Source organism: Gallinula chloropus, assembly GCF_964237585.1.
Source record: "Gallinula chloropus genome assembly, chromosome: 15".
NCBI classification, from domain to species: Eukaryota; Metazoa; Chordata; class Aves; order Gruiformes; family Rallidae; genus Gallinula; species Gallinula chloropus.
In genome coordinates, this window is record NC_140100.1 from 16644947 (window position 1) to 16666546 (window position 21600).

The 21600-nt window shown below is 50.3% G+C and overlaps 1 protein-coding gene across 1 annotated transcript in view; it reads left to right on the forward strand.

Moving 5' to 3' along the window:
* Positions 1-21600, forward strand: part of XYLT1 (xylosyltransferase 1) — a gene marked incomplete at its 5' end in the record, with an annotated part of 154266 nt that overhangs the window by 82595 nt on the left and 50071 nt on the right. Inside the window, 2 exons of the mRNA XM_084271336.1 lie at positions 18802-18974; positions 19597-19799. Coding sequence (XP_084127462.1) covers positions 18802-18974; positions 19597-19799 — 376 coding nt within the window. The remainder of the gene's footprint in view (positions 1-18801; positions 18975-19596; positions 19800-21600) is intronic.

Here is a 21600-nt window from a genome sequence, read left to right on the forward strand (position 1 = left end):
GCCATTGTCCTGGCACAGTGGAGCCATACCTAATTACCAGGGCTGCTGAGCATTTTGATAACCCCATTAATCACCAGACCTATAATAATAAAACCTCCAAAAGCATGGGGGAAAACCCTGCCTCTGTGGCTCCCTTCTGTTTGTAACGTTCTTCCATCAGCAAAAGTGATTTGCAAAATCTCTGCTGTGGAGTCAGTTGCCTCTGCCTGCCCAAGCCAAGCTCTGGTTTGCTGTGTTTGGTTTCTCCATGCAGTCAGACTGTCCCTCAGCTTGCTGTCGGTTTGCATGTGTGAGCTGACCCTGTCCTTGCCAAGAAGAGCTCAGCGTGCCACCATCCATTCAGCTGTAAGCTGCCCCCACAGCCAAGTGCTGGGGTTTGTCAGGGGTGTTTTGTCTGGGGCCCTTTCCCTTATTTGCTTTTTTTAAAAAGCATTGATCAGTTGATCACAGTAGGTATTGATCAAGGAACAGCATTATCCGCAGCAGCAATTGTTTCTACAGCAGCTTCAAGTCCCCATCGTGTCCCTGGCACTTCAGCTCCTGCTGATGTCTTTGTCTGAGCCCAAAGCAGAGGGACAAATGAGACAAGGTCTGGCTTTGAGATGGGGCAGGAAACCTGGTGAGCTGTGGGGATTGGGGATGTTTAGTTCCTTTCCTTGGGAATATTTAGTGATGCTCTTTATCACCCACAGCTCAGCTGTTGGGTGGTTTCCTTGTGGGAGGGGGACTCATGTTGCTGGTGCCCAAATGAGGAGACTGAACTCCCTGTATGGACAGTGGAAAAAGGTGTCCCAGAGATGTTTCCAGAGAAGAGCATCTCTCTCTGACTGGAAGCTTAGGCCTTCAATTTAGGCGAAACATATTGCTAGGGCAAACGCTGTGAGCACCCCATTTCCCACCCCGGTGCATCTCTGGCTGTTTTGGTTTTTACCATGTCTTTTTTTGGTGTTTTTCTCTGTTTCCTCTCATGGTAATGCTCAAGATACGGTCCAGATATGGTTTTCCTGTAAAATACGTGTGAATTAAGTAAGAGCTCATGAGGAAAGGGTATATACCGCATTAAAAATGAAGTCTAAAAAGACTGGCCACAATTTTTAGGTTTACAGGGCTAGAGTTTCAGTTCAGTTTTTATTTTAGGCAGTGATGCTTGTTTAAAAAGAATAATTGAGGGATGTGTTGACCTAGCCAGATGGATCGTTGTGGAAAACCTTGACTTTTCTTTGCCTCGAGGTTATTTCCTCCTGCCCATGCTGACAGCTGAAGTTAACCACTTCAGCAGCCAGATTTCCTTGACAGAAAATCTGGACATCCTGTGTGATGTACCAGGTTGCTCTGGAGCAGATTGGGGAGCTTTGCTGTGGGGAGGTGATAAAGCAGCAGAGTGTTGCATGGGACACGTGCTGCTTATGGAGGAGGTGACAAGGCATGAGCAGACTGAGACCTCAGACCTACAGAGGAGACCCAGAAGTCACTTCTCCAATGCCTGGCTGCAGGAATATAATGGCAGATGTGTAGGAACCCCAAAACTGAAAGAGTCCAGTGCCTACTGGAAAGCCTTATATCTCTATAACTTGGCAGGGCCCTTAAACTTCACAGCCCTGTTAGAGATACACTGCCTGAATTTGTGTGTCATGGTCTGGGATCTCTCCCTGCCACTGCAGAACATCAGTGCTGCTGTTGGTCACTCAGAGGCTGGCTCCATCCCTCATCAAATGCATTTTCATCATCTCCAGGGTCCTTTAGAGGCCCTGAACTTGGTTGGGAGAGCACAGAATCATATGTGTCTGTGAAGCTCTGGCCAGCAGCTCTGGGGACACAAGATGCCCCGTTGTTGGGATTGCTGGTAGGGCAGCTCTGGGTAGAGGTCTTGCTGCTTTATACATGAGAAGCTGCATGCTGTGTGTGTGAAAGCCAAACACAGCCTGTGTGTGCTCACGTGTGATGAGTGTATTCCCTTTGTCTGCCCTGATAAAAGGGTTCCTGTCTGTTCTCAGCAGAGCTGTGAAGTATAAATATTTATGCACTGGAGCAGCACATTCATCCATTATCCCAACACAGAAACGTGTTCCCAGCGCTGTGGTTTCCATTGAGATGTCACCCAGCATTTAATCCCCTCAGCTGCTGTCCCAGCTGATCCAAGCCATGGAGTCCTAAGTGTAGCTATCGGTCACGGACACGACTCCATCCAGCTGGATCCTCATCCCTGTTAAGTGGCTCGTTCACTTGGGTGGTTATCAGCAGGAACAGGGGCTTACAAGCTGGGGGGTTTCTTCTAAGCATTTTATTGTTTCCAAAGGCAAGAGGCAAAGGAAGTCAGATGGAACTATCATCAGTGTAGAACAGAAAGGGTTGCTAAAACCAGGAGCATCCCGTCTACTGCCTGTTGCACACGCAGGCGTTATTTCCACTAGAAGTAACAGGTTGCAGTTGGAGAGGATATAGCAGAGAAACAACACTGCTGAGGAAGTGAAATGGGATGTGGCAGCTTTACCAGTGACCTGGCTTCCAGAGCACAGGAGGTGGCATTTCCCAGCAGGCTGGTCCTGAGCACAGGGCAGAAACACCATGGACCAGGAGCTGGGCACCAAAGGTGATAGGTGCAGTGTTACTGCTGTGATGGCTGGGATCAGGGCAGCAGGCAGCCTGCACGTCACTCTGCACTGTGAAAGGAGTGCTTGGGTCTGCAGAGGTGTGTTTGGAGGGGAAGTGCAGCTGGCAAAGGTTAGAGGGAAAAAGCAGGTTCAGCCTGAGGTTGGATGAGGAAAGGGCAAGACCCACCCTGTGCTGTCTGGGGAGAGGCTGCAGGGAGTCAGCCAGGGGGGAGTTCGTTTCTTCTCTGTGACATGATACAGGGATCAGCAGCCTGTGGACAACGTGGCAGGTTGTTCCTCTGCCTGGTCTGATGCAGGACACCAACTCCCTGGTGTGCCAGACTCGCTTCTGCTTGCCAAAGCTGGTGGTGGCCCTGGAGCAGCTGCCTGCCTCACCATAGGCATCCCCCCATCTCCTGCAGAGCTGCTGGGAAGAAGCAGAACTTGCAGCAGGAGTTCTCAGCTCTAAAATAAGCTTTGCTCTGTACCTAGATAAACTTCACTCTGTACCTAGATAAACTTCTGTTCAGCAAAGCACGAGCAGCCTGCTCTGGGCTGTGTTTCCCCCAGCAGAATCCCCTCTCACAGTGGCAGTCACGGCCTGGCTGCTGTGACCCTGGCTGCTGGGGTTGCTGCCCAGAGCAAGGGGCAGCACTGCAATTACAGTTACACAACGCTGCATTTCCACATGCCGACTGTTGCTGTGCATTCTGTTTGCAGTCACCTTTCTGCTATGAGAAAGGCCCAGCTGCTGACCTGCAGACTGGCTTCAGTTCCCAAGTTGTCACTCCCCCAGGGGCCCATGGTGGTTTGTAGCTCTGTACCCCTCACCTTGCACATTCTCTGGGTAAGTGGCACGGTTCCTCCTTAGTCACTGGCACTGGGTTCCTGAGTCATCGCAGGCACCTGACAAGTGGTATCTGCACCAGCCTCCTCTCAGCTTCTCTGGGCTGCCTTACCCCCAGGGAGACTGGCCCAATCCTTAGCATTAGTTACCCAACTGCATCTGTGCTTCACCCAGATCTGTGCCCCAGATAGAGCCAAAGTATGTAACGAGTTGTGAGGGGTGTTCTGAGATGTGGTTCTGGCCAAGGAAAAGTCCCTAGGAAAGCAGAGCCTCAAGTGAGCCTGATTTATCTCCCCTCAGCTCTTCTGTTGTCTGTTCTTAGTTTATAAATCAAACAGGTTTTCTGTTACCTTCATCCCTATGGGATAAACCCAACTCATAAATAAAGTAGAAAAATAATCAAGCTACCCTCATTCCACACCATTCATCAGTGCTGAAGGAGCTCTTTGCAGATTAGACTGCTCTCTCCCTCGTTGCTTATGGGTAACACTGCTCTGGCACACTGAGGCCATGGCTTTCAGGTTCTTACAGGCTGCTGAGAAGAAAATCTTCCATTTCATTGTGGGAAACACAGCTGCCCTTTGGCTTTCAGACTGAGAGAAAAGGGCTCTGGAGCTCTGCTTGCAGGATGACAGCGCAGGCAATGGCAATCTGCGTGTCTGTGATGGCTTTGCCTGGCTGCTTCAAAGCACCCAACGGAAAGAGCTACACTCTGTGGGAAGGGAAGGGAGAGGATAAGCCACTGAGAGGCCAGATCCTGGCGGGGTGGAGCGGAGCAGCTCTGCAGGGTGTGGAAGTGAGAGGGTTTCTACAGAGTGCTATGAGAATGGGAGCTGTAACTGAGCAAACGCAGAACGTCCTCTGCGCCGTGAGTACAGCACATGCCCGGTGCCATCAGAACAGTGTGGGGCTCTGTTTGGCTTCCATGGGTTTGGCAGCACAGTTTTGGGCTCACTGGGTTTGATCTAAAGAGCGTCGAACCCCACGTTTGTCTTTCTCCTGGTGTCGGGATTCCCGGTGACACTGGGTGCTGCTGTCTGTAGGTGTGACCTGTTGGGGTGCCAGTGTCACCACGGTGAGCTCTGCATGGCCTGAGGAGCAGGAGAGAGCATGGGGAGAGCCCAGGGAGAGCCCAGGGAGAGCCGCTGTGCCTGCGGCCCAGGCAGCAGTTTAATTCACTGCGCTGCAGATGACTCCGGTTGCAATAAATTTACTGTGAGTAGTCTAATTGCAAAATAACCCTAATTGAGTAGTTATCAGCGAACAGCATCCTGTGGAACAAAACTGCTTACAATTAATAGCGGTTAAACCCCGCGCTGGTGTTCCGCAGCACGCTAAGATGTAATTACTCTGTGTACAGAGCTTGTCTTCTGCTCTGGAAACCGTGTTTCCAGCACTCCTGTTAGGACAAAGGGCCCTTTAAAGACTCAGTGCTTGCATTTTAGGCGAAATGAGTTGATGAAATAAGTGAGGTGTCTCTCCTCCCCCCTTGCTTGTGCAGAGCAGAACCACCTCTGATACTACAGTTGAAGCTGTTCACTGGGAGGAGAGAGGTGAGGGCTCAGGAGGAAGGTGTGTGAGTGTCGGTGATTCTCAGACCGACTTCTAGTGTGGCTGCTGGTGCAGGTTTGGGTAGTTAAAACTGGGATGTAATGAAAAGATACCTCGTTGTTTGGGCTGAAGATGGGCCCTGCCTCGTTGTACAGGTGAGGAACGGAGCCTGTCATTTATGTGATGAAAATTTGTGTGAGTGCCAGGACCCAGAGTGCACGAGTCACCAGACTGGATGTGCAGGCAGGTGTCCCACTGTAGGGCTGCCCACGTTGCCACCGGCTGACCAGTGAGCTGTGGTTGTTCAGAGGGAGCAGATGGTGCTCAGCACCGGGCTGTTCCCTGAGTTATCCTCAGGAACTGGGTTTGGCTGGTAGGTCTGAAACCAGCCAAGTTTCTCTGTGCGAGGGAGATCTACGTGCTCCTTGTGAGGGAGCTGGAAGTGCTTGAAATGTCCCTGTGCCATCCCAGAACAGGATGATGCTGTGTGGCTACCTCCCTGCCCTCTGGGGACAGCTCCAGTTCAGAGGATGGGAGGCTGCTGTTCCTCAGCGCTGGGTGAGCTGGTGGTGGGATGTAGCTGAGGGGTGGTTCTCCCAGAAATAAGGCTGTTGTGAGCACAGGCTGGTTCTGCCAGCGCTGTCTTGGGAAGATTCAGCTTTGGGTTTAGAGGAAACTCGGTGAGGGTAAAACTCTGCTGGGTGTCGGTGCCGGTTAATCCTGCATTGAAATACAGGCAATTCCCATCTAGATCATTGGCAAGTTGAGAAGGAAATCAGAGTGGTGGTGCCCTGTGTCTGCTCATCTTTCTCCACGCCACATCTGTCTGTCCATCTCTGGTCTGGTGGCTGCAGGAGGGTCCTGGCCAGGCCAGGGCAGCAGCCTTGCCAAAAATCATCTTGACAAATGGCATCTTCAGGAAATGCCGAGGGGAACACGTGGCACAAGGAATGGAGGGCAGGAGGGCTGGAAAATTTACCATCAGCAGCACTAGTTCTCCCCAAGCCTCTGCTTTGGAAAATGGAATCATTTTGTGGAGCATTAACGGGGAGCGGGGGCAAGCGTGGGAGAGGCTGATGGCTGGGAATGTCCTCACTGCAAACCTCCTGGGAAGAGAGCATGAGGGCAGCAGAAGCTTGGTGAATGTTTTGATAAAGATTACTCTGTGTGCACAGAGGGAAAAGAAAAGCACTCCAGTGATAGCTAATGCTGCCAGTGATACCGAAACATCGGGATGGGGAGAGTCAAACACAGCTCTGGCTAGAGAGAATTGTCGGTGCAGTGGTGTGAGCTGGGAGAGGAGCAGGAAGGGAACAAACCCAGCCCAGAATCACTGAACCCAATCTGTGGTACAGTCTCTCCTTGGAAATGAGGATGAGTTGTTTAAGGGATCTAGTCTGAATTAAAATGCCCACAGTGTAGGCATGAAGCCAGTCTTATAGGACATTAATGCCACTTGCAGACTCCAAACCCTCATTTAGCTGTGTCTGTTGCAAACATTTCCTACACAGAAGGTAGTTTTAAAACATCAGACTTTTTTCTCCCTGGGTAATCATGACTTCTATAGAGAAAGTGAATGACAAGAATCTGTAGCTGAGCAACCTTGGGAAAGATGTTGAAATTGCTCAATGTATATTTAGTCTTCCAAATAAGCGCTCGCCTTTGATAGCTCGAGAGCGCGTTAGCAGTGAATAGCCCTGATTCCCTGCTCACAGTGTTTTAATACCCATGCTATGTCATCTAGTTGTGTTGGAGAAGTTATTCCTGATTGGCACCTTTTGTAAGGAAGAATGGAGTCCTCCCAGCTCCCGGGATCTGCTGCTGTCACCGTCGGGCTCAGTTGAATGCACATTCCACTCAAGTATTCTAGTTTACAGCTTCACCATAAAATAAGATACTGGTTTTGAAGTCCTGGCCCTACTGAAAGTCCATGGCAAAAGTTCATCATCTCCCTTCTCCGGTTTTCTCATCAGCCTCCAGGGAGGCCAAAGAATTTTTCCATCCCTTCTCCTGGAGCTGGAGCTGAATCATCACTGCCATCTCTGGTGTTCCATGCTGATCCGTCTGCACCTTCCAGTGGATGTCACTGTAAGAATGGTGGGACATTTAATCACAGAACCACAAGCTGGTTTTGGTTGCCAGGGATCTTAGAGCCCACCTTGTTCCAACCCCCTGCCATGGGCAGGAACCCCAGAATTACAGTGCAGGAGAATTGTTATCTGTTAACTGATTAACGCTTCCCTGGCAGCGCTTCTCCAGCTCTGCACAGACATCAAACCAGAGGGAAAATTCCTCTGGTGTTTCCCCTCCACTTTTACCTGTTGGGCTCAGCAGCTCCAGCCTGGCAGAGGGATGTGTGTGCAGGCAGCTCTATGAGGTGCCAGGTGGGCAGTGTTCCCATTGACTCCTCCTGCTGTGGAGACCTGGGAAGAAACCTTCTCTCTTGATCTGGTAGCACCAAAACAGACCCATTCCCTTTGTTTCGGGGTGGGTAGGAAGGGGGACTGTGTTTTAATTGTCATACATGTCAAAGACTGCCCAGTGCTGTGTTTCCACAGAAGGTGAAGTGACAAACAGTAATTTCTCATTATGAATCAGCTACCCATGAAAGATGGGATTTCAGTCAGAATTTATTACCCAGTGGAACTGTGGCCAATATTTAACAGCATGTCAACTCTCTTGATACTGGGGGATTTTAATGCCTATGCAATTCCGTGCGGTGACGAAGTTATTTCAGTTGGGTAGGGCTTGATGTACAGAGCCTTGAGATGAAAATTGGATAAACGTGGAAAATGGTGATTGATTGGTGGAAGGTTGCAATAATGTCTGCCTTGATATACCTTTTATTGTTAAATTATTTATCTAATGCAATCTCCTACACTTTTAGGAGTCTTTAAGTTGGCATTAAATCGATGTTTAAATCTTCACAGTCAGAAAGGCTTCATAACTCAAACTGATAAATATCTTCTAACATATCAGGAGGAATAATGATCCATCTCAATATCTGAAAGTAAGAAAGATATTATTCTATTTGCTATGAATCCCCATAGAAGGACTGAGCCATAAACTGGAAGAATTAAGTTTAGGAACTGATAGAAATATTGGAAAGTAGTAGTATGGTCGTGGTTTGTCCTGGGGAATTGGAAGCAAATTCTGTTTGCTTTGAAAGATGAGGAGAAAAATTATCATCAGGATAATCTCCATCCTGGGATTAAGCTAGGTTGGCGATTGCTAATCCTGCACGGTGGGCGTTTAGCATCCCTCAAACTTCAGGCCTCAAAGAGCAGTTCCCTTAGCAGTCCCAGCTCCCTGCCTGGCCTTGTTTATTGCTCTGAACATGCAGACACACTTTTATGATTCATAAACGTCCATAAAGAAATTCTAGTTGTTATTTAAAATGCTCTGTTGGGAAGGCTGGGTGGTTATTAATTAATAATGCATGGGTAAAGCAACAGCAAGGCAGGTAAAGACACGATTAGATGTATTGCCTGGGTCTCTCCTGCCTTCAGAACTGTGGTTGTGTCTGGTTTCCTTGGGGTTAGCTCCTTGGTGTGTACAGACCTGGGTTCTCTTCATTCCCCAAGCTCCTGCTTGAGAAGATACCGACTGATGCGTGAGCGTGTCCATAATTGAAGTGAGTGGAAGTGTGGGTTCCTGTGCTGGTGTGGGTTGGGAGGTGCAACCCCATTCTTCTTATGATTTCAGTGCCAGAAACACTCACCACTGTCCTGGAGATGCAGAGAAGTTGGGGCTGAGTATGGAAAGGAAGAAAACCCCAAATCTGCTGCTGTGTATCGCTGCAGAGAATGGGCAGTTGGGGTGGGCACAGTGGCCAAGTAACAAGGTTATGGACACCAGTATCGCCGCTTCCTTACGGTGCTGGTGAGGATGATGAGCACAGTGAAGGTCAGGGCAAACCCGGGTGGTCAGGTCAGAGTGGGCTGGCTGGAGATTGCCATACCTGCTGCTGGCCCCAGGCTCTGCTCACCAATAGTCCCTTTGCCTTGGGCTTTCATGCTGATGCCAGATCTGCAGTGTGCCCTGGTTGTGTGTGGGAAGGGCTAAGCCAGAAAGCTTACTTGGTGCACAAGGTGTAATATTGGTTCCTGCTGTCGTGCTGACAGTGAATGAGCTTTTAGGGCTGTGCCATGTGTTCCTAGCAGGCACGTGTGTAATTAAAATGACCGCACGTCGGGCTTTGCATTAACAGTCAGGTCACCTTTGGCAAAAGGCCCCTGTGTTCTCCTGGCCTTACACTCAGGGGCAAAGCAATCGCAGCGTCAGGTGTAACAGGTGGGTTTAAATACTCCTTTTCACACAGTGTTAACCTTTCTGTGCTGTCTGCCTTGCGGGTTTGGAGAGGGATTTAGTTCTCATCAAAGGGCAGGCAGCAAGCAGGTGTTCCATCACAGGCGTGGTCTCCACTGCTGCAAGTCGTCCCATTGACCAGTCAGTGTTTGGGCATCGAATTATTCACAAGAAGAGCCATTCCAGAAAGGTAAATGTTTTTACATTAAGGACAGGACGGTGCTTACGGTGAGGGGACAGTCGGGGTGGTGAGCAAACTGCTTTTTCTTTTTGCTTTTTCCTAAACTGATGTCCTGAAGGATTCAAAAAGATCTCCTGCTGAGGAGAGTCCCTGCAGCACTGCCTTGGTGTGGTGTTATCTCCAGGCTCCCTCTCCTAATGCTCAACTTAAAAGCCTCTCTCCGCTGTTGATAGCAGCGCTGGCGCCTGGATGATGCTCCTGGCTCGAGGTCGTCCCATGAGGAGCAGGAGCGGGGGCTGGACACGGTGGTCCTGGTGGGTCCCTTCCAGCTTGAGGCACTTCATGCTTCTGTGATGTGGAAGAAAGCCTGTGGCCTGACTCTAGAAATAAAAGCTGATTAGATGTCAGAGTGATTAACTACCTGTTTTAAAGCAGGGGTGTGCTACAACCACCTGGGTTGCAAAAGGAGACTCAGGCACAGTCTGCCTTGGCTGGGGCAAAACAAGAGACTTGCTGCTGAAAACTCTTCTAAACATACTCAGCGGGCTACTTTGGCCCCTATTTTTGATGGCATTAATGAGCTCTATGGTCTTCCAGCACCCAAGTGAGCGTGGCAGCACCCAGGGTTGGCAGGGAGTGCTTTTCTGGAGGGACAGCATGGGGAGAAGGGTCAGGGTCTTGGTGGGGGCCAGGTTCAGGCTCTGCCCTGTGTATGGATAAACAGTTTGCCTGCTAGCAGTGCTGTCTCAGGAGCCAATATGAAGAGATTTTTCATCAGTCTTTTAATGTCAAAATAAAGATATTGGAAAAGAGATTACAGCTGAAGGAAATTGCAGCTCAGTTGTGCTTGATTCTTTTAGCTAGAACAGGGGATTGTTAAGGAAGCTCCAAGTTAATCTGCATTTATATAGATCAGGAATTGTTCAGAGCTGTAGCATGAGCAAACTGAGTGGAATTGGGTTCAGACATGCTAATTCTCTTTTGATACTAATTTTACACTGTCGATTCTCTGTTGATTTGAGATGGGTGACTCCCGCTGCGTAGCAGGAGAGGGGCTGAGGTGGATTCAGGAGGTGAACTGAAAAGAGTTATGTTGCTACTACTCATTAACTAACTCCTGGTTTAAAGAGGAACATCTAGCCTTAAAAATAACCTTTGGGGTTGTCTAGCTCTCAGGGTATGGCAAGGTTGGGTTCCCAGGAGCCCACAGCCTCCCAGAGGTGTTTGCAGCAGCAGCTACACAGGAGTTGGGAATCTTGCTGTAGCTGGAGACCTCAGCCCCTCCTGGCTGCCCGGTGCTGCGGTTTGGACCGCTCTGCCCTTGAGGTGCCAGCGTTGGGATCCTTGCTGGCCCTGCCCTTGCAGCTAGACCTACGCCTGTATGGTTGGGGCTTTCCCCTCTCTCTCTTCTCCCCCTTCCTGAGGATGCCCAAGGTATTAATTAACTCCCAGCGCTGGCTTGACCCACGCTACGTGCTGATGCAGTTGCTGTTGCTCAGTGTCCGAGCGCTGCGGAGCTCTGGCTCTTCAGCCAGACTCTTCAGTCTCCAGGTGCCGGCAGCTTTAACCAGCCGCTTTTCAGTCCTTACTGCTCTGCCAGGATTTCTTCTTTTCCCTGGTCTCTTGTTAAAATAAACATGTTGTTTTACAGTCTGTGAGATGGTTCTTGTGTTTCACACTTTTTCATCACCTAAATTAGTTTTGCTTAGCAGTTTTGCTGCCAGTTGATGATTTTTATGCCCTACTGTACCATAAAAGCCAAGTTGTGAATGGATTTGTTTAGTTTGGGGCTCCATCTCTTTAGAGGAGGAGGAATGGAATTACAGCTGGATGCAGGCGCTTTCTGAGGGGCTTTTTTTTCTTTTTCTTGTGTTTTTTTAAGCCTCCACTCATGATAGAGGTGGTCATATAGTTTGCATATGAGTTGAGCAGGTGGCAGGAGAAAAACCCAATTATATTGGAAGCCAATATGCTACTGAATTACATCTAGAGCTTCAAAGCATTTTTTAGCACACACTTTACCTAATTAAAATGCAGAACGACTTGGCCACGTGCCCCATCTCCCAATCCGCTGCACCGGTGAGTTATTTCAGGAGATCCGTGGTAAGGCAGCGTGGCGTGGGGTAAGCTGGGCACAAGCAGAGCCTCCCTGCAGCCCAGGGCCTGCTAAGACCCTGCCAGCATCCGAAGGGCAGGATCAGGCCCGCGGTGGTAAGCGGGAGGTTGCCGATGCCAGATGCGGTGTGCCGAGGGAGAGCAGAGAGCAGAGCTAAGGGGATCTTGGCACTAACACCCACTATTGGCTCAGTCTGTCAGAGGTCAGCGTTACTTCTTCCTCAGATACTCCTCTCCGGCGGTACGGAGCGGGATCCTCTGCAGGCTGCTGCTGGAGCAGCTCCTGGACACCCAGGGCACCACAGCCCCGTTACAGCCCGAGCAAGATGTGTGACTCTGGCTTATAACTGGTACTCTCACCAGAGTGCCTTCTGCAGATGTGTTCCCCCAGATGTTTTTAACAGCGGCCAGCAGTCCCCTTCAGTCAGTAAAATGACATTTTCTGCCCACTGGGGTTTTTTAACAACAAACCTGAAATTCCTAGAGAAATCCAGTCAAATCCCTTTATTTTGCTTCTGTTGAGCGCTTTCCATTGCCAGGAGGGTGAACTCCCTTTGCTTTCCTCTGGTGGTACGTGACGGGGGTCTTTTTACGTGGTGATGAAGTCCTGCACTCTGTGGGTTCTGTCTGCTCTTTGCCCACCAGTGGCAGTGTGGGGAGGTGTGTGTGTCCTTGTGCAAACCATGCCAGCAATTTGTGCCTTGCTTGGGAAAACATTGTATGAGGAACTGTGTTCCATGTTGGTTCAAAGGGATGGGTGTTACAGGGCCGGCATCTGTCCGTGCCCATCCACTATGGCTGTGGCCTTGGTGTTGATGTGTCCCAAGATGTGGATACCCAGGTGTGGACAGGGACTTCACTTCCACATCCTCAGCTTCTCGTGCCTATTTACTTATGTGTGTTTATGACCAAAAAGAGGTGGTCACATCAAAAATCTCTCTGCTGTGTGAGGAGATTGCCATTGGAGTCACAGGGGATGCTCTGCCAGGCGCTGGGGCTTGCGTGCTCACTGTGGGGCAGCAGCAGGGCTGGGGCCAGCCTGGGTGGCAGCTGTGCAGTAGAGCAGGCAGACAGCAATGCTCCCTCTGCTCGATGGATGTTCCCCTCGCACAGAACCCGTCACAGTGAAGTGTGGAATTCAAGATACGATTTTCAAGGCGCCCTAATTGGATTAGAGGGATTGCATTAAAGATACGCTGGCTATGAAATGTTTAGAGGATTAATGCCCGATGATTTTTCTTCTGAAACCATCTTTACTAATCCCTCTTGATCAGAAGCAGCTTCTGGAAAGCATTCCAGCTGGGAAGGAGAGCCCAGCCCTACCTCCCCCATCTCCACAAAGAGAGATGTAGCTTGTGATAATATGCAGACCAAAACGCTCCGTCTTAATGAGACCCAGAGTACTAATTGTAAGTAGGGCTTGATGTTTCTACCAACGTGCATTGTTACCTCCCAAATGCAATGCAAGGTGGGCTGTGCAAGAGTTAACATCCACAGATTGCTGCTGCACTGTGACCTCTCCAGCGATGTTGAGATCCAGCTAAAGCAGCGCTGGCACTTAGTATTCACGTGTTGTTGTAACTCAGCGTACTGCATGAGGCGTCTTTTGAAGTCTGCAAAGGAACTGGTGTTAATTGCTCACAGTAGAATCTATCTGCTGTTGGAAGCATCATGATATAATTAGGTGGCAGTCCTCTGCCTGACTGGTAATAGGCTATGAGAAGATTGGTCCTCTTTTTCTTCCACGCCGGGTAAAATTATTCGTGCTCATCCTGTAAGCAGTGCACGTGGTGGCAGAATGTGTCAGTGAGGAGATACTCCATGTGCTGCTCTCTGGGTGGACAAATGAGAAATACTCTAGATAGGGAGTGTGACAGTAAGTGCATGTATGTTCCTCTGAAGTCTCACACCTCTCCACTGCTGTGGGGAAAGGTGCTGAGCTGTGTGCCAGCTGCCCAGGTTGGAGATGCTTAAAGCTCAACGCAGAGCGAAGCCAGGCAGCTTCGGAGCAGACCTGCCCAGGCACGTGCTGCGTGTCTCTTCACTCGCTGGACACTGTGGTGAGATCCCTGTGCATTTAGCTTGTAGAGCAGCCAGTGTCTCAGAAGCACGAGCTCAGCTCTGACACGTGACACAAGGCACGGGGACAGAGGGTTCTTTCGGCTTTTCCTCGTGTCAGTCTCTTTTCTTGGTACCTACCGAGGCGTCTTCAAACCAGCTCTGTGAAACACTTGTGAAAGTCTCGACTTGCTTGGTCTGTTTCCAACATTATGTTCCTAATTATCCTGGGCACGGAACGAAGGCAGGCTCTGTCCTTCCAATCCTGCTTTCAAAAACAGGAGACAGATGTACCGGGAATCTCAAAGGAAGGATTAATTTCGCGTTAGCAGACCAGATCCTCGCATGGTATAAATTAACTCAGTCCTGGCCTGACACCAACTGATTATATCTATTAACTGTTCTTTTCTTAAGAAGAGCTGGGGAAAAGATGCTTTACAGGGGACTCGAAAGATGCCAGCGCTGAAGGGTGGCATGGGAAGATGTGGATTGGACAGGTAGCAACAGGCTTTTATCTACCTGTTCATTTTGCTGTAGTCTCAGCAGCATGTAACTGCCTCCTGGGAGGGGAGGTGAAGTACAGACTTACTTTAACTATGTGATTGCTTATGTTTTCACTCGGTATCGATTATTCGTGCTGTGAGCATGGCAGGAGGAGGTGGAGAAAAGGTAGGGATGTGCCAGCTCCAATACACAGAACAGGCTGTTTGAGATGCTGATTCAAGGTGTGAGCCTTGATGGAGCTCTATCGCTCCGGTGCTTGGGGCTTGTGAGGTTGTTCTTTCTCGGTTGCTCTGTGGTAGCTGGTTGGCCTTGAAGGACTAAAAGTGCTGCTGATTTGAGGCAGAAGAGAAAGTCTGAGCTGAAATATGGACATTGCTGGAGTTACGCTGCTGTGCTTGGAGATGTGACTGATCAGAGGGCAGGGGACCACGGGCAGCTCAGTTGCTCTGTGGGAGGGACGTGCTGGTGGCCCACACATGTACCAGCTTACCCAGCTGGAGCTGGTCCCTCCCAGCACTGCGGTGCCATTGGCGTGGCCATTGCTGTCTGTAGGCAGTGCAGGTGGTGGATGAGGTGTTACCGCTGCTTCTGTCTGGGTGTGTGTCATGGGCTTCCTCAGCAGTGCTGGGTGACTTGTCTCACCTGACAAATCCCCATCTGGGGCTGTTGAAAGGACCATCCTTTGCAACAACCGGCGGAGGGTCGGGACCTCCAGATGTGCCTCACCTCAGGCCTTCACTGCTCGGTAGCCTCTCCCCACCTAATGAGCACAGGGGCAGCAGCTGCTCTGCAGGCTGGGGCTCAGAGGAGACCTGGACCTTGTCTCGCCCTGCTCTGACCCCTGGCAACCTGTCACACCTTGTGTGTTAACCAGAGAAGACAGGACTGCTTTTCTGCTGTTGCCCAGAGCGGGTTGTCTCCAAGCTGGCCTGATCAGGAAGTGCTCCTGGTTTTGGTGATCAGCTGGTTGGTCACCACAAGTTCTGGCTCTGAGCTGGGCTGCTGGCCATTCCCGAGGGCCAGGCTGGAAAGACCTCCCTTCTGAGAGTATTTCTTAGGGCACCTTTAAGCAGGGTGGTTCTTCTGTTCCATGGTTTTCAGCAGTGTTACCACCCAAATCAGGGCAAACCCAGGGATAGGGTGCAAGAGTCTGTGCAAGGAGCAGTTGTGTCTGCTATTGGACCTGCTCTCTACCACTGCTCCAAGGTCCAGCAGTGTCACTCAATAGGGTAAAACCAACCCAAGGATCACTTAGAAAGCATTCTGTGTTCTCACTAATAACACTGATCGTGTTGTGCTAATTGGCTGTTAATTGATATGATAAATATTGTTACTCAGAAATTCATTCCAATTCAACATTCATTAATTTACTGTTGCTTTGGAGTGTTATTTATGTATTCATGAGAGTCAGTGGGAGAAGGGAGCAAATGCTTGGCTAACACTCCAGCAAAGCTACAAGTAATTGAGATTTGTCTCCCAAGGATGCTGCTGCTCTCCTCATTAGAATAGTCAGGCAGCAAGCTCATTACCACGATTATTAGCCTGCCTAGTTAAGTATGGGGTAAATGAAGTTCAGTGTAGGGTATCTGGTAATTAGTTGGTCATTTGCATGTCATACAAATGGCTTGGGTAGCTCCTGGAGACTGCAGGACAGAGCGGAGGGTTTTGGCTTTAAATGGGCAGTTTGCTTCAGGCCAGAGCTCCCTGGTGTGGCTGCAGTTCAGTGGGCAGGAGTGTGCTGTCACGGTGTACACACGTGTGTGTAACCTGCAGTGCTGTGCTGGGTGTTTAACAGTCCTGTCTTAACCCCAACCACCGTCATGGAGCCTTTGATATGGGAGATTTCCACCTTTGTTCTCCAGGTTCTCGTGGCTCTCTACTCCCAACAAACCCTTCAAACTGTGTGAAGAACATCCACGTTTCTGGTGCAGGGTGTCTTCTGGGCTTGCTTGGTGGGTGGTGCCCACCCCAGTGAGTTCCTGGCAGGGGGGTGTGCAGCACAAAGGTTCGCTGGCTGTGACAGAAGGGTGCAGAGCTGGGGTGGAACATGGCAGGCAGCGAGTGGGGTGCCCTGGGGATGGTGGCACGGCTGCCTCAGCTAATCTCACCTCTCCTACTTGGTTGATCAAGCTGAAGCCCGCTGGCAGAGCCTTGCACATGGCCCGTCGCAGTAACCATCTCCAGGAGCTGGCTGGTTTTGCCAGAGGTGAACCCCACCCCCTCACTAACCGGGGTGGTGGGTGTGTGGGGCTGAGCTGCACACAGAGGTGCTGGGCCATGAGATGCTGAACACGACTGGCCCATGCCGTGTATATATAGACACACATACATAATATGTGCGTGTGTTCATTTATCTCTCTATTTATTTTTGGTCTCGGTGCTGGTTGAACAAGGTGGAGCTGGTTTTGCTCTAACAGAGATGGAAAACATTCTCAGAGAACAGCCCAGCCTGGAAATGTTCACCCTGCTGTGTTGTTGTGAGTCGGGAGCGATGGGACAGGAGTTGATAGCAGCAATCTGGGTTCAGCCACTCCGCTGGCTGCTGCAGAAACGGCACCGCCGAAGGGAATGGGGCTGCTGGTGGGTTTAAGTAGGGACTGCGAGCGCTGCCTCTTCTGAGGGATGATGGCTGGTGCTCCTGCTGTGATGACAGGGCTTCTGATTGCGTTTAGGGGTGTAACAGCAGTAAATAGTGTGCTGAGCCACACAGCAATAACTCTCTGATGGCCTCTATCCACGGCCTCACGCTATCAAGGCAGGGCGTGTGCGGCTGCGGAGAGATAAGTCAGCAGCACCCGGGTGTCTGCGCTGGGGAGCAGCCACACCAGTGCCAACCTGGGGCTGATTCACAGAACGTACCACGGCTCACAGCACTCATTAAGGGATTGCTTCGTGCTGCTGGAGGAGTCTGACGAGCTCATTAATTAGCAAGAGAAGTAAAAGATCATCAGGTCGGCTCTGAGTTATATTGGTGGATGATTGAGCATAATGTGGCACCACAACAAATAGGAGAGTGATTGTGCCCTGATTGTTACTCTGGTGTTTGGTAACGCTGCAGCACTGTTGAAGATTACTCTTAATTATGAGTGTTAATTTCTCAGGGCTCTAGAAGGCACAAGCTGAAGTTGTGCTAGAGCTGGGCTTCACCTGTTCCCCACCAAGCTGGGTGTGGATGTCCCCCCAGTACACATTGGGGTGCAAGGGGAGCCAGAATGGATATGGGCACAGAGCTAAAGGCTGCCTTCTGGTTTTGGTGTGGGACAGTGGATTAAACACGCTTTGATACAAGGGCCAGCAAATGCTTGTTAAAAGCTGGGTGAGTGCTGCTGCTGCACCTTTTGGGGTTCCTTGGGGTGGTTTTCCTAAACAGGGCAGCACACAGAGGCTCTTCTGCCCACTGCTTCCACTGGGCAGGGAAACCACCAGTTCTGGTGGAGTTTATTCAAGTCCTGCTGCTTCCCCTGTGATAGATGGCCACAAAGAAAACACTCTCTGCACCCTCCCCACTCACCCATAGGTGGGAAGCTGTTCCCAAGACGCAGTGGTGCTCCCAAGGTGTAGCTGTAACACTCTTCAGGGCTTTTGTCGTACTTTGGGTTAGCATCGTTGGATTTTTACTGTGCTCCATACACCCACCTATCTGCACCAGTGATCCTGGAAAGGGGAATTCCCTCAACGTGCAGGGAAGTTCACCTGACACGCACTGCCCACGCTCAGAGCTGCTTTCTGGCCCACTGGGACTGGCACAAGAGGTGCTGTCGGAATGCTCCTGCATTGGCATGACCCATTTGTCAGGGCCAGGCAGATAGTGGCACATGGGGAGGGGACAGGGGTTAGTGTGAGCTGAACAGGAGGGTCCTGTGACTGCTCTGAACCTGGTGAGCAAGGGGGGGGGAACAGAGGGGAAAATATTTTACCCTGCTTGCAAACCAGGCTGGTTCTTTATTGGCAGAGTAGTCTGGAAAATCCATGAGTACTCATCAGCCATGGGGTAAAACCCACCTTAACCTTACGCTGCAGTGTCTGCTGGAGGCAACGGAGACCAGGAATTCCTCTGTTAATATAAAAATGAATGCAAGTTTTAAATGGGATGGTGGGAGCCACTCTCCTCTGTGGAGAAGTGAGGATGCACCTGTTGGTGTTCATGCATCCCAGGATACATCTGCTGCTACAAATAAATGCTACTGGGGAGATTAGTCCTCAGCAGCTGCCAAGTAGCCTCTGTGCAGCTTTTGGTACATGGGGAGGGTCGTGGCTGGGGGAGCAGGGGGCAGTTGGCCTTGGCATGTCTTAAATACTTTGAACGGTGCTTAGAAACTTGGAGGTGGCTCCTTTGAAGATGCAAAGATGCCTACCCCGCTGGAGCTGGGTGCAGTTCAGACACATTTGGGTACTTCTCCGTGTTCACACAGCCTTGGCGGGTTGAGGTGTGCAGGCAGGGATGCTGCCTGTGGAGTGGTGACCCCAGAAAGCAATGGAGGAGAGGGCTGTGACCTCGATGGCACGCAGGCTGGCACTCCTCGTGCCTTCCCGCTTCTCCTTAGAAACTGCCTTTGAAGAAGGAGCTGAGGTGAAATGTGTACTGCTCTGTACACCCCCGCGCCGTGGAGACACTCAGAGATGTCCTGTGTTTTGTTTTTGAACAGGAAAAGCCAACAACAATGTACAGTGGGATGAGGACTCCGTAGAATACATGCCAGCCAACCCAGTCAGGATCGCGTTTGTCTTGGTTGTTCATGGCAGAGCTTCTCGGCAGCTCCAGCGCATGTTTAAGGCTATTTACCATAAAGACCATTTTTATTACATTCATGTTGACAAGGTAATATATCATTGGTTATAAATTGCCTGTCTCACCAGCTGTCAGTCTACCCACCTTTGTCATCATCTTCATCATCTTCTCTTTACCTCTGCTGCATAGAGTGCGCCTCACTTGTTGTCTCTCTTACATTGGAGCCTCCTTTCCTTTTTCTCTGTCCTGATCTCTTCCCTGTGTAACAGCCTTCATTCCTCCTTGTGTGTCTCCGAGCATCTATCAACTGTTGTACCTGTAGTTAACAGTAGTTGGGAAGTTGGTGCAGACTGACAGTGGTGGCCCACTGGATGGAGAGCTGACCTGAGGTGCCTTGGGCAAGTTTCTTCACCCTGTAAAAAGGAGGCAGTAAGAGTCACCACCTTTACAAAAGCCCTGCCACTGACACCAAATGATCAATAAGAGCCAATTACACTGATGAGCAATCGCTGTGGTGGTAACAAACAGCATTACCCAGGGGTCTCAGTACAGTTCCAAATTAGCATTGAGCAAGAGAAGGTTGTGTGCCACAGTAAGGGAGGGCAGAGCGGCAGCAGCGCTCAGTGAGGCGCAGAGGTGGTGGTTGGTGGACGCTGGGTGGGATGGGTCTGGGCAGAGTAACTTGAACGTGTTGCTTTTTTCTCCTGTAAAGCGATCCAATTACTTGCACCGGCAAGTGCTCCAGTTTGCCAGCCAGTACCCAAACGTGAGAGTCACTTCTTGGAGAATGGCAACTATCTGGGGAGGAGCGAGTCTTCTGTCCACCTACCTGCAGGCCATGAGGGACTTAATGGAGATGACTGACTGGCCGTGGGATTTCTTCATTAACCTCAGTGCTGCCGACTACCCCATCAGGTACAATGAGCATTCCAGGATGTCCGTGGTTTGTTCCCAAAGGAAGCGCGTTCTGAGGGCGGTAAGGGATGGCGTGTCCGTGCGGGGCCGCGGGATGCAGAGGTCAGAGGGGCATTTTCGTCTCTCTTAGTGCAGAAGACTCCTCCTCCCGGTGAGGCTGGGGGCTGACAGCCATGCTCCAGCCAAGGAGGTGGTCACCATGCCCTACTCTGTGTGTCTGCTGCTTTCCTTGTGGGGGCTGCGGCTCTGGGTGGGCTGCACAGGCTCCACACAGCTCCTGAGGAAGCGGGGCCTGCTCCGTTAGTTGAGGTACCCAGCAAGGGCAACCTGCAGGAGGGGATGAGTGAAGTAGCAGGGAGTGCTGGAGCTCAGCCTACGAACCCCAGGGCTGGAGAGATTCCTCCCTCCAGTTTAATCCGGTACCTCCAAAAGGGTTGAAGGTGTGAGTACAGGTCTAGGCATTCTCCTCTTCCTTTTTACCCTGCTTTTTGTGTGGAGGATGATGATAGTAGAAGTGACAAGTCACTAGGAGTCAATTACACCTACAGCACTCACCATTTGTTGCCTGAATATCTTTACTCAGAGGGCATCAAATAACTTCACGTCCCACCACGTGACAAGGCTCGTGATTTTAAGTGAAATTACATCCTTTTTGGGTTTACGTAACCCCAGCAAACCCCACAGCTGCAGTCCATAGGGTTTGCTGCATTGTGCAAAAGCAGACAGTCCTTAAAAACCCAACCAGACAAAAAACCCCAAACCAAAACCACAACCATCCAAAAAAAAAAAGACCAAATACCCCCTCTTCCCCCCCAAAAAAGTGCCCTGAAACTGTTGGGTTTAGGCTATAAGAATTATCAAGAGTAGAGAAAGAGGAAATTGTCCTTGTGACTTCTGTTTCCCTGTATGCTGAAATGAGCTGTGGAAAGGGGAAGTAACGTTCTTGGGCAGGTTTATGATGAGTGATGACATAAAATGTTTTTGATACCCATAGAGGAGACATTTATCAGATGCTTTCAGGCCTTTCACTGATGAGGTTTCTACGAGACCTCTCTCAAAGGATGGGTCCCTTCCTGAAGCTGCCACTCAGGCAGAAATCCCCACTGAAGTGAGAATTAAAAAAAACCACGAGCAGATGCCTTAGGAAGGATCCTCTGAGACCTGACAAAGGGCATTTTGCTGGTGCTCATTTCTAAGCACTGTCAGTGAAACACAGTGTGTTTTGGGGAGAAAAATTAGGGTACAGCACCAGAGTGACAGAGTTTGAGTTGGTACATGGGGATCTGAGCTGAGAAAACACATTTCACACTGAGACCCAGTTAAACTCTTGGCGTCTGACATGAAGAGACTGAACTGTTTGGACATACTACCCTTGCTTGTAAGGGAGAGTGTGTAGTTCTTGGTGTGTCTCCTGAGTTTGGGGACAAGCTGGCTTGTTATTCCCTGTCATTCGCTTCCCTGGACTAATGTGAGGACATAAAGGGAGAGGTAAGTGATGGTGCTTCGAAGCAAGTACCATGAACTGTAGGGTCTGACATAATTATGGACTAGTTCCAGCAGATGTACCTGTTATCCCTCTGCGGTGTTGTGTCCACCCTAAACGTTGTGTAAACCTGTATGGTCCCAACTGCTTGTAGTACCCTGTGGAACCAGTTAGGCCACAGGGCCAAACAGGATCCGTCACCCATCGGCATGGCCATAAGGAGTAGCGGGTCTGTTGAGCAGGTTCTTGGCAGCTCAGTGTTCATGGATCCTTTGTAGTAGTGCCCTGGTGTCTTCCAGTCTCTCAAACTCTAAACAA